This window comes from Haliotis asinina, chromosome 12, assembly GCF_037392515.1.
Source record: "Haliotis asinina isolate JCU_RB_2024 chromosome 12, JCU_Hal_asi_v2, whole genome shotgun sequence".
NCBI lineage: Eukaryota > Metazoa > Mollusca > Gastropoda > Lepetellida > Haliotidae > Haliotis > Haliotis asinina.
This window is the reverse complement of record NC_090291.1, coordinates 47,823,949-47,837,993: the sequence shown is the minus strand read 5'-3', so window position 1 is coordinate 47,837,993 and position 14,045 is coordinate 47,823,949. Positions and strand designations below refer to the sequence as shown.

General features: G+C 39.2%; 1 protein-coding gene across 1 annotated transcript in view; it reads right to left on the bottom strand.

Annotated features, from left to right (window-relative positions):
* Positions 1 to 12,909: 12,909 nt before the first annotated feature.
* LOC137259056 (GLIPR1-like protein 1) overlaps positions 12,910 to 14,045 on the bottom strand; it is a 32,147-nt gene continuing 31,011 nt past the window's right edge. Inside the window, exon 7 of the mRNA XM_067796766.1 lies at positions 12,910 to 13,929. Coding sequence (XP_067652867.1) covers positions 13,925 to 13,929 — 5 coding nt within the window. The 3' untranslated portion in view covers positions 12,910 to 13,924. The remainder of the gene's footprint in view (positions 13,930 to 14,045) is intronic.

Here is a 14,045-nt window from a genome sequence, read left to right as displayed (position 1 = left end):
AGAATGCTCTCCATTAAACGTTTGAAAATACTCATCTGGGTATGTTCAGAACAAACTATTCCATTTGCCTGTAAATAAATACATGTTAGTCTGGTGGTTCTCATTCACTCGCTAATTTCCTGGAAAAAGTAATTACACTGAATAACCGCGTTGATAGCTTTATGTCATATTTTTTCTCACGCTACCCTACATACTATTAAAAACAACTGTGTGTTTCATCATTGTGGCGGATTTGATGTCAAGATCCCTATCTCTATATTCCTGCATAAGATTACGAACTGCTATACATATTTATAATTGGCGAACTTATGTCTAGTGATAGTTGATATCGGAATAAAAGGCACTGACATACATTGGCACAACTATTCACTCGTTGCTCCTCAGAAGCTATTCATTTAGTCACGGTTGAAAGTAATTACGTGACATGGTGGTATAACTTGGGGGGAAAATTTATTTTTCTCCTTTCTAATAAGAGACACGTACTGGCAAGTATGTGCTAGTACAAAAACGTGACGTCCCTTACAAATTTGATTCAAACAATTCAAATCCCACACGTCTTTAATGTAAAGTGCATCAGTCTGACAACTGACTGATCCTGTACAATGTATAATGTTGTTTATTTGTATAACCCTGTTACCTTATAGCGGCACGACGCTGACTTCAACAGTCATTTTTATTTTTGACTTTTAGTATATTCAGCTGTTATCGAATGATACATACTGGGGCAGACATTGATCATCTCAGACGCTGGAATAAATGACTGCTATTAATTTTTACTATGAAAATGCTAAAAGTATCAGTGTATGAACACCATCAATGCAAACTACATATTCACAAGGTCTGTGTATTTAGTATGTGAGTGAGTGAGTTTTACGCCGCTTTAAGCAATATTCCAATATCCCATATCACAACAAGGGACACCAGAAATGAGCTTCACACATTGTACCAATGCAAGGAATCGAACGCGGGTCTTCGGTCTGACGGGCGAACCCGTTAGGCTATCACATCGTCCCTATTTAGTAAGTACACAAGTAACATTCACACAAGTAACTGCTTAGTATATACGAATGTTACCAATGATCTACACATGTCAACGTAGAAATATTCAACAAGTTGATTGAATGCAGTTGTATTTAGGAAACATTTTGACAAAATGGCAACAACTACGTAATGTTGTCATATGGAGCTTGATGTCTTCGATAACACAAGCAACAAGTCATTGTTTTCTTTCATTACGCAGTAAAAGACCCATATCTTGTTCCATTGTAGTAGGTAGAACTTCTTACGCAGTGTTTTATATCTGATACATGTAAGCTTATCACTCACAGTGTTTTAGTAAGCCAACAATCAAATATTTATAGAATGGCATTTCTCTCCATAATACCATTTTTCACTTCTCGAGATAGTAAACCCATCCTTGAAAGCAATCACTTTAATCTTCTCTCCTCCAAACACTGCATCATATATCAAAATATCAAAAATATAACAGTTAAATTGTCCCTGCATTAAAACCAAGCCGATACCAAGTCGATTCAGTTTTCTGTGCTAATTCGTAATTAATAAAGATATAGAATAGATACGGGCTAAGCACACAACCCTGTCGTACACCCAAATCACAGTCAAACATACACGAACACATATTATTAGACTTAACGCATGGACGCAGACTGTATATAACTTGAACTTCGTTTTACAGTTTACCAAATCTGAGTTGGGTGACGCTCTTTGAAAGGTTAATGTAAAGAGTATGCTCGGTCGCTTCTGAAAATGACATGCAACATGAAAGTAATGTATCCGCTATGGGATTTACATCCAATATCAGTTTAAAGGGAAGGTGTGAATGGGAAACATTAAGGTCAGCCCCTGGTATCTGACTCTTTTGAATGGTTTATTGAATCACTGAGTACGGATATGACACATCTGAAGCTGTCTGGCTGGTATATTCTGTGTCAGATACTGGAGGAAGCTATGCAGTGTTGCGGCCCGTTCACGTAACATGAACCTACTATTGTGGGTTCGAATCCCGGTAGGCCCTGAGTATATTTTCCCAAGGTCCTTAATATCTACCTTCAGTTGTTGGCGAGCCATAGCCCACTTTTATCTCTCATCGTTCTCTATAGTTAAACTGTTTTATATTGAATTACTAGTTTTAAATGAATATCTGTGATATACTATCGATTTCACTGTTCTTCATCAACAGGGTTTCAGTTTCCAATATTCTTGATGAAGAATGTAATTATCACTTGTTCTCGTCACGATAGGACGCAATATTGCCGATGTGACGATAAATATTAACTCACTCACTCACCCACCGAGCATATCGTAGATGTGTCAGCAAAATAAAGGTGTTCGTGGGTTTTATTAAAGTGAAAACAAATTTCCGATAACCTCACATGACTAAAATAATGATGAACAAAGATGTCCAGACTCATGTTAATAGTGATTTAACATGTTGATTAATGAAGACAAACCAGCGGGCAACAGTGGAAAGATCTCGGTTCAATGATCCGTACATCACTGGGGTCAAATACATCATGCATTGTACCCGCGATCTCAGTTAAGTACAGATTCTAGTACCTTTATCCAGGACTCGAACCCCCATCCTCAGTGTCTGGCACCTATTGTTTTAGCCGCGATTGTATAATCGGTTAGATGGTTTGTGGGCTGGCCTGAAAACTGAGAAAGGGTATATAAAGACCTGCAACTGTACCTTTTTGAAGCACTATGTCAGAATTGAATAATGTAACCGAACAATTATGTCAAACTCTAAGGAAAGAAGTGATAATTTCAAAGCTTGTGCAGGTGGTGCTAGGTCTAACGAGATGTGCGTGGATGACAGTGAAGTTACCCTCTAGCCAACTCTATGCCATTATATTTTCAGTCCTGCTTATCTCATGTTACTGTGATGCATACTTCCAATGAGAACGAAAGCCTAAAATACTTTCAATAAATCTGCTAAACACATAGTCAACTGTTCTATTACGACTATATCAAGAGAATGCGTTTATGAATGAATGACTGTCAAATAGTCCTGGTACTATTTGACCCCAAACAGTAGCACCCTCGGATACACAGGTATGCAAGTAGATTGTTGTGTGGGTCGCACAAAAAGGTAAGATAAGGGGCCGCTCATGATTTATGATTGGGGGATGGGGGTGGGGTAATTATGATTTTCATGAAGAAGCCGTGATGTTGCTAGAATAGTGCTAAAAGCGAAGTAAAACATGCTGGTTCAGTTATTCACTATGCCATAACGATTTCTGAAATGGAAAATGTAAACGTTGAAACCATAACTTATTGCCCACCACTGTCTGAAATATCCGAGTTACTACAACATCGACAGAGCTACCAGTGCTCCACAGCTTAAACATCTTTTGCACCGTCTGATTCGGGTACGAGTACAAGTAGCCTAATGGAAACATTCGTACCACAAATCCTTTGACAATGGCCGATTTCTAGGATTCTATTTCTATGTCATCAGATATCTCATTTATTCTATATTCCGTCATACCGATGAATATAAAGCTATTCTCTTGTCATACTGAAAATGTAGCAATCAGTCATTTGGAGTTTGCAACAATTATAGATACAGGTATGTGCTCGTTATAACCTAATACATTTCTTTTACACCTGTGACGATCCGGGTTGGAATGGTTTTATTGTTCTGGTCTTTCACCTGACTGAGGGTCAAGGAAAAGCCCAGACACGTTGTGTATACAACAAAAAGGAAGTTGGCATTAATAATATTTTGTCTTGTACTTGAATACAAACTTCTATATGTCTCTCAAGAACCTCAATAACACACCTCTACCACACTGGGCGTGGTCTTCATTTAAACCTTGTAAAGGCACGTGATTCTATTACAATGATTCTAAAGTCCGACAAGAGCTCAACATCAGAATTGACAGAATGTGTTTCGGGTCAGGTGTCATCTAGCCCATCCGCGGCGCTAGACTGCCCTGGCAAAATACATACACAGTAAGACTAATCACATACCAAACGATCACGAAGTCGTTGAGAAAGCAGTGTGCCTTGGAAATATCATCTTCCCTTACCATTATTGAAATGCACGTGATATAATGGCCAGTGTTATAAATATACTCGCTGGTATTTTCAGACCATTTACAATACTCCTGGTCTTTGGGCTTATAAATGTGCCATTATGTTGTCGTTTTGGTATCAGTTCATATTACAACGGTGGTAAAAAAAATCTAATATGGTATTATAAATCAGAGAATGTATAGAAGCTTGCATAAACAGTAAGATTAAAGCTTTAAGAAAGGACGCAGACATTTCAGTCGACATCGGCAGAATGCTGGGTTTCGTAAGACAGCATTTTCCATTTTCTGTGAAACTTTATCCGCTTGTGAAAGTCTCAGCAGCTATGATTTATCTTTTCTGTAAATTTATATTGTATCAGTGCCAGACGAATATGTTATTTCTGTATGGTAAACATGGTTTTCACCCACCCGTAACGGGATCGCCGGTTTAGTAACAATAGCTATTACGCGTTGTTTGAAAACATCAGAAGCGATGAGACAAAGTGGACACACCTTGTTCAATGGAAAGGGGCATTGGTAGCCCTGCAAACTTTGAAGGACCGATATTCTGGCGGGGGCACACAGGGAGGGGGCGTGGTTTGTTGATGCGTTTTGTCACTGTAATGAAGGAACCTTACAGTGACGAAGATTCTAATGTACTATGTTTTGTAACTGCACTTTGAATAAAGCCAGCCACGGCGAGGGAGCCGAACAATTCCAGCGACAATCATTATGACAATTTTCCGATAACTACTTTGCCGACTTCACATTATTAGCAACCACTGAAAACCTACATGATTTCACTGAGCATGATAACAAGATAAATATTTCCCCTAAACATTGAAATTCAGTGTTATTCTTACCATTATACCAAAGAGAATTTGTTTCGTCGCATAGTCAAGACAGGGTATTCGATTGCACTGACGTATTTCTGGTTATATATCAAGTGTATAATAAATCTATTTCCCCGAAGTTTGCCTTCACTTATAACCATTTTTGCACTTACACGCAGTACCCTTAATTATTCATTTACTGGACCCGTAAAGGTCCCGGGGTAGAATAGGCCTTCAGCAACACATGCTTGACGTAACAGGCGACATTGCTTGTCGTAAGAGGCGATTAACGGGATCGGGTGGTCAGGCTCGCTGACTTGGTTGACACATGTCATCTGTTCCCAATTGCGCAGGTTGGTGCTCATGTTGTTGATCACTGGATTGTCTGGTCCAGACACGATTATTTACAGAACGCCGCCATATAGCTGGAATACTGCTGAGAGCGGCGTAAAACTAAACTCACTCACTCATTATTCATTTACTGGATTTTCAGGTTATCGATCACTTCAATATATGATTTGTTTATAGACAACCGTCGAGATGAAAATTAGTCTTGCCACATGTAAACTGACTGGTGACGTGAATGATGCATCACATACTCTTTACAAACACCAAACCAATTTCTTCTGCCCTGGGGTAGGTGCTAGTGTACTCGATATTGACAATACAGAATTTTTTAAAAAGCAAACCATTTAACAAATACAACGTCTTGTAAAATAAGTATTTTATACTTTGACCTAGTCTTTCAGAAAAACGCCAGTTAACATATGTGGTGATAAACTTTACCGAGGTAAAAGAGACAAGTCCATATTCAGAGGATTCCGGATTATGACCGAGCTATCTCTGCTATCCTTGTCCCCAGTCATGTCTGAGGTATGGACTGCATACGATGAAGCTGTCTGCACATATGAAGCGAGTATTGCTCTGATGAAAGTCCAGTGAAGCTGAAAAACACATTCTGGATATCCTCAGTGACTAATCTTTATCCAAACATCTTTACCTGTTACTCGTTAACCTAATCAACACAAGCCCGCACACCAATCAGTTGAAGCCTGTGCATAAGTTGAAGCCTGTACATCAATCAACCGAAGCCTGTACATCAATCAATACAAACCTGTATATCTTGTTACCAATTGTTATCGGTCTACTGTTATGTGTATATATACTACAACCCTTTAGTTTTATCCTCACCTCACCTGAAGATGAGACTAGAATCTGTCTCGAAACGTTGTGACCTTGTATAATAAAGAAGTTGAACCATAAAGCACTTTTAGTATGTAATGAAACTTTTACAATGGCTAAGTTCTGAACATGTTTCATGTTGACAGCGCTCCAGGTACTGAAGGAAAGGAAAGCCACATTAACTCGGTGCGCTTAGTAAGCTGCAAGAGTTGTGTGATCCCCAGGGAGTTGAGTTTGAAAATACGATGTGCAGTTGTTATGGATAAACAAAGCGCCCTTGAACAATTGAACTGGAGAAATGGATATCGGCGCCATGCAAACGTCTAGTATACATGTAAACAATGTACAATATATAAGTAAACAGAAAGAGACCGTAACCGCCAGTTTGAACAGTGTTTCAGGTTGATTGGAATTCTAGAAGTTGGTGAGTCAGTAATAAAGCAGACTATTGATACCAACTTCTTGTTTATTGCCAAGGGCAAAGATTTGGTGCAAATTATTACACCGGTTTCAAGTAATATTGGTTCAAATGTTTAACAGTCTGACTAATACAATAAACGCAGTATCTATTTATTACATCTCACCAACGTAGATTCCATGTTTGAGCATATCAGTTTTCCATGATTTGTTTAATTTCTTTGTGAAATTTACATATTGATGGAAGTGTCACCAGTAACTATTGTTATAATCACGAATACTGTTTTATTCTAGTGCGTTTTCTTTCTGAAACATCTTGAAGCACAGCGATGACTTGTTCCGACGCATGTTCGTTAGGAATAAACCACAAGGGATGTATTGGATTATAACACATTCATATCTGTATTTATAACTGTAGGAAACGAAGTGACCCGTATGATTGATTGCTACATTTTCAAAATGACAAACACAAAATGGTTTGCCATCCATCGTATGATGGAATATATGTAATGAATGACATTTCTGATGAGAGCGTACCAGACAAATTAGAATGTTGGCGGGAGCACTTTAACTTAGAATGTGTGGTCAGAAGTTTTTGCACTCATATCCTGATTTGTCAGAAGTTACTTACACTTCCGATACAAACCCGGATATTGCAGACTATGGTGGCCAATCAGTTCAAACGAATTTACATTTTTATCTGTACAGGTTTGCAGATTCCTATTTGAAAACCTTCATGGGAGACTCGCAAGGGGTATTTTATTTTAAATCCAATGTGTCGGCCCGAAGCCCTTATTTTGCTCTTTTTGGCGACCTGTTCCCGTTTCCGGTAAACGATTTCGTTGCATTTCCGAGCCTCTTTTCGGGTACAAATGGTTTCGACACTATTGAATAGTCATTCATAAACACATGGGCTTTATGCAGCCGAAATCCTGCAATCGGGTTTGTCTATAGAACTCTAAGGAGTTTCACTTGGCTAGATGCTGAGAGTGACTGCAGTGCCAATGAGACAGTACACCTGCTACAAAGACAAAAATCGACACACCGAGGCAGCTTCCGAAAAAGTAGATATTGCATTACTTTCCTTGGATTATCTCATTATCCACACATCCAAAGTAGTCACGCTGAAGACCAGGGCTAGATTCACCAATTGGGTACAGTGTATGGGGCCCATTGCTGGTGTCTCCGCCGGTATATTGCTGAAACATTGCTAAACGCGACGTAAAATGTAATTTCAACCACTCACTCATAATCCACAGCTGTTAGACGTCTGTCCACCCTGACTCCCACCAGTGCCTGAAAAGGAATAGACCAATCAGACCGTTACATAAGTTTCATATCTATATCTATTCTCGATGAGTCAGCACAATATTCAAAAGTCTTAAGGACTAGGGCGATGTTCTTAATGTTTCCCATATACACGTTCCCTTTAAACTGAGCGATATTCAGCTGGGTGTAAGACTCCGTGGCTGCTTCTCTACTTTCCATTTCATTTTGAGAAGCGATGGAGCATAACATGCCCTTTACATTATGATTTCAAAGAACGTCCTATATCTCGTGCTCAAAATTTGATCAAGATCCCATTAAAGCCCACAAAAAGGTTTCAGACCAGACATGTGGAGGACATTAGAAAATGTGAGGCATCAATGATCGTGATAGTGTTCCGTTCAATACCCCATTTTGACTTTCACCGCATGTTCGTTGAGCTGGACAATTGACGTTCCATTTGGCGCCACCGCGGATCAGAATACATTTTCATGAATACCCACATCCACGCATTCATAAACACAATGAACGCAGACCGCTGTCACAGGGTAGAATATGGCTGCTTGTCGCGTGAAACAGTCTATAGATTAAAACATCTCGTCATTTTTTTCTCTTTGTGTTCTAGACGAAGTTTGGATTGGGACCCGATATGGGTGTTTTACTGAATAAGGAAAGACAACACTGTTGGTGCCGACATACCACACCCTTTCGAGGTCATCTGCTACTTTATGGCGACATTATACGGATTTGTTTTCAGTTTGCCAAAATGTTTCCAGCACAACTTGTTGAATACTTCTTCATTGCAATGTGTAGCCAATGGTAACATATCGTACATAACAAGCGGTTCCTTATCTGAATACTTTTTATACAGTTACACAGGGGCTTGTGTAGGTCTATTGATTGTATTTATACACTGGCGGTTAAACAGTTTTCTTTTAAAACTTAATAACAATCGGTTATGTGTGATCATGCAATTCTGAACCTCTGCTCAACTATTTTCTATGTGGCGACGTCAATATGAGCTAAATATATTATTAATGTGTCTTCTAAGTGTTGAAGTCAGTGCCGTCAGTCCATGGGAACAGTGTTATACAAACAAACATAAACACAATGAACTCCTAAAGGTTAAGTCAACTGCAACAGTAATGTATACTGGTCTAAAATAGTTAAGGATATTTGTAAATTTTGAAATTATGAACAATTGTGTATTTATACATTGGCATACTGATCAAAATCAGTCATCAAAATAACGTAGTTTGTCCAGTATACATAACAATAGAGATGACAATACAGATGGGATTTGAATAGTGTGAATCAAGCTTTTGATGGAACTTAAGTTTAGGTACTGACACATATTTTTTGCCTCTCTTTAAACGAGAGAAAGATCAAATTTTTTTCCAATCCAAACTATGTCACATTGACACGTAGTTGGTTAAACCGTGACTAATTGAATATTTTCTGATGAGCAAAAGATGAATAGTCGTACCACTGTATTGGCATGTCTTTGTTCCAATACCAAAAACGACTGAACAAAAGCTTGTCAGTTATAAATAATTTAACACAGCACATACTGCTATACATCAGCACAGAATTAGGAATTTTGAGTTCACATCCGTCACAATGAAGTTTACGGTTGTGTTGAATATAGGGTGAACGTGAAGTGATGCAAAACATGAAGCTATCAAAACGGGTTTTTCTCAATGTAATGACATAAATGTAGTCCATCAAATAAGCGAGTGGATAAAACCCTATGTAGGGCACTAACAGATAGTTATTTACGGACAATATATTCTGTAAAGTATTCATATGTGTTATATTGGTGTATTCTAACTTACTATGGAAATGCATTTCTTTGCGTATGGCTATCAACAGAACCAGACCATGTCAAAATACATTGTAAATCTTTTTATGATAAACCTGTACTGACTATATATATACAACCTATATCATCTGTTAACATACACCCCGGTCTTTATATGTCAGTATGAGTCTTACGGTTTACTGGTCCTTTAGAAGTTCATTGTGTGTTTGCTTGTTTGTATAACGCTGTTCCCATGACCTCAACACTTAGAAGACAAATAGCATATTCAGCTCATATTGAGCACCATATCTCGCCTTTGGGATCATTTCCTTCAGACTAATTCCGCTCAAGATCGCCCAAGAAGCGACCGTCCAAGAGTTACCACCCAGGCTCAGGGCCACTACATCCGGACTACTCACTGGCGTCGTCGTCCTACCATAGCCTTCGAGACTGGACAACGTATCCCTGGTTTGAGACGAATTTCCGACCAAACTGTAAGAAATCGATTTCGGAAAGTGGGGACTCGACCAACAAGTTCAGTAGTCGCCCATGATTGAGATACTTATGTCGGTGCAATCGCTTGCGATGGCGTCGTAGACACGGGAAAAGGAACCTGAAAAAAACTGGAGACGGATCTGGTTCAGTGATGAATCACGCTTTCTTCTTCTCCGGCGAGATGGAAGACAACGTGTTTACCGACGGAGAAATGAACATTTTGTCCCGAATTACATCACCGACAGATTCGGTGAAGGAGAAGTCATGGTGTGGGGTGAGCAAAGATCTGATATAGTGCTGGTTCAGAGGAATTCCACACCACATCGGTACAACAGAGGGAGTTCTTACAGTATGACAACACTTCTTCGCACACAGCACCCGTCACGGTCCACTACCTTGCCAATTCGAACGTCCGTGTCTTGCCATGGTCTTTCCGAGCTCCAGACTTATACCCAAATAGAAACCTATGGGATGAACGTCACCGTCAAACTACGCCCCAAACACTTTCACAACTGGTGGCAGGAGCTATTTCGTCGACTTAACCAGTCTGTGCCGAGACGGTGCAGAGCAGCATTTGCTGTCAATGATGACGCCATCTTGTTGACTCAACTACACAGGAACACGACAATGAAGGCGGTTGTTGTGTTTTGAGAATTATTTGTCTATAGACGTGAGAAAAATATGAAGAGTGCAGTAAGAAATATTCACTGCTTAAGAAGTGCAGTCAGGTTCAACCTTCCACACCTCCTCCCCTCCCTCCAAACCCCCTATGCAGAGAGTTATGAAGGAGTTTTGATTAGTGCAGACTAGTATGGTGTATGTGACGCCCTCTATATGCATTGTTTTGTTTACAATTGAATAAACTTTGTCATATGGAACACCGAATGCCCAACTAGTTCGGCAAAACACTCTGTCGGGACTAACAAGAATATTCTCCCGATCTTACTCTAAACTAAAGAACGTGAACACATTGGAAACTTTCAATGTCCGAACCAGTTCCCATTTTACACATATCATACAATTTGTAAATATTAATGGAAGCAAGTGGAACTGACAGGACCAGTGGTGCGCAGTGATGATTACTCGACTATACTTGAAAGTGTCAAAGGCAGGAATGATACTGTGCAGTAGGGGCGGATATGGAGTTTTTAGACAGGGCGAGGGGTGCACGAGAAGGGACGGGAGGGTAAAGGGGAGTGCGTGTCCCTGTACTATCCCCACCCCCTCTGGATCCGCCTATGACGGCACATGTACATGTAGGTGGCGCGACTGCCTTTTTCCTGGTATATACGTTCTAGCACATGGGGTTTTTCAGCAAACATTGTTGTTTACATCTACGGGGCTCGTCGATATCCTGTCATACGTGAATGACTGAATACGTCGGAATTTCATGCTACACATAAAATCAAGCTTCGAAAGATTTAGTTGCTCTTTTGAAATAGTGATATCAATCCTATTTCTGGTGGCAGAGCTTTGAATCTATAAAAAAAATTCAATTGATCACTATGTAAATACATAGATGCTTAAACGCAAAACTGACAGAATATCACACTGCAGTTTGTAAATGTGAAGCAAGAATCATAAAAAGATATCAACAAAAGATATCATTCTAGTTGGAGTAAACACGTCCCAATGTGTATTTAAGAGACATGTGGCTAGACCTTATATCAGATATAAAGACACATGATATGCGGGTACACGTTAATGAATTGATATAAAACCTCATGACAAAGGAATCTTACACTCCTGAGTAAACGTTGCCGCCAATTAAGGAGTAGAGTGCTTACAAAACTGCTTCCCCCTTCTGTTGTTGCTAATAAACATGGATCAATACAATTCAAGTATTGATTGATAGATCTTCGCTGAACGTGTAGCGTTCGACGGTTAGAAAGAATGGACACGAATTTAAGAGATATGTTAGCAGGTGTGCGTGTGTATCTGTGTGTGTAGAAGGAGGGGTGTGGTGGGGGAGTGGTTGTGTATTGGCATAGCAGAGGTTTACATCATATATAAAATGTATACACATGACTAGGCCGCATTTTCACTTGCTTGTCGATATAACGATATACCTGTAGCTTTACGTAAACGTCTCGGACAGTGGGCCTTGTTTCGAATTTCATGTGTTATTTTACAGACGCTTCTAAATTTGCATGCTTAAAGAAGGATAATAGAAACATGGTGTGTGAATTTAGTTTTACGTCACACTCACATTCCAGCTCTAAGGCGTTGGTACGTAAATAATCGAGACTGAATCAGACAATCCGATTGCGGCGTTGAATAACAAATCAACAACAAATCCCATTGGTTCAGCCATATCGTGTATGCATTGGATCGTATTTTATGTTCCTTCAGGTCGAGCAATATACGTACAGCTCAAGTCCGGTATGTTGGTTTTTCACAAAATATGAAGAACACAAAATGTTGTTCGTAGGTTGATTGACAGGTTATAACCGTCAGTAAATGTGTCACAAAGGTTTGTGGAAGACATGAGGAGGAGATTCAAAATCTGACGGCTTAGTGTCAAGATATTCCAATGCAATTCCCGCTTTTGGAACATGTACCACAAATTCTCGTGTTTTTTTTCAGGTTACCAACTGACAAAACCTTTGCATATTCTGATGACGTGTGCCACAAATGATACAGCATTAGCCCATCTCTCCGCGATCACCGGCTGTCAGCCGTGCGTGAGGGATCTACAAACACATGTTATCGACTTTTGTTGTGTGGATTTGTCGAATATATTCCCCGCGTACTCCATTTTACCCTGAATTCTATCCAATGTAACCTGATAGAGATAACAGCCTTAGAGACTAACCTGTAGGAATATTATACAAAAAGTATTTAAACTCAAATGTCAATAAAAACAGGATTGGTGTGATTTTCAGTGTCTTTATTCTTTCAATGCGAAGAGGTATTACAGATGATCATGTTAAATGCTTGTTTGAGAAATTTATGTACCTGTGAATGTTGATCTTTACATTCTCATGAAGACAGGATTCATCAGAGCATTATTGTTTGTTCTTCAAATGTGACGTTTCTGCTTATATCGTTGTCGTATGTGACTGCTTGAGAAATAATGTGCTCATCCCGTGGCCTACCAGTCTTCATTTTAATGTAAATACCAGCATCCGATCAAATTACAATAGTTTAGACTCGAAGGTTGGAGTTATATATTAAGTAGATAATGGTCTTGCTTAGTGAATACAAATGACAACAACTGAAGAGGGACATAAGCGGAGATGGCAGCTACAAAATTTAAGTAAAAACAAAAGACTGGACAGTGATAGTTATAAAGAAACAGAAACAACATGTTTATTTATGAAGGGGGATCTAATGTGGATTTAACAAATATATGTTAACATATTTAGTCTACAGTTAGGCCGAATGAATATTCAATCTGTTTATGACACAGATACAAAGTTTATATGATGAATAGAGGCAACTTTGGGGTTAATGAAACTTTAAGCAAGACACTGCACAACCGTCCAAACACCATGTCCAAACTGGAGACTGTTAAAAAGACACGCCTCACGAGGCCCAAACCTATGATGACACAATGCCGTGGGGTCGTGTGTTCTAGATGGGATCACGCTGTCTTAGTAAAGTCGAAAGTGCGTGTTTTCACCCAAAATAGTACTTGAATCCCAAACATGAACGTGTCATTCAAAAATGGAACATTTGTTACATTTGGACAGAAACCTGCCAGTCAGGTGTAATGATGTGCCAGACGGAATACATATATGCTATGAAATCATTGTGTAATTAACGAAAGTGTAACTAAAAACAGTTATATTTGTCGAGCAGAGAACGCGAATGATAGATAAATGTGGTATCATATACATAATCAGCATCTTCGTGGGAATGATGGACTCAGCATGCCATGTGGTGTATTAACCTACAACATAAAAACATATATAAATACACTGTATCATAGGTAACAGAACTAAAATGCTGTAGCAGTTTTTACATAACAAATTTGCAAATTTATTCTGTTGCAGTACAGTATCAGTA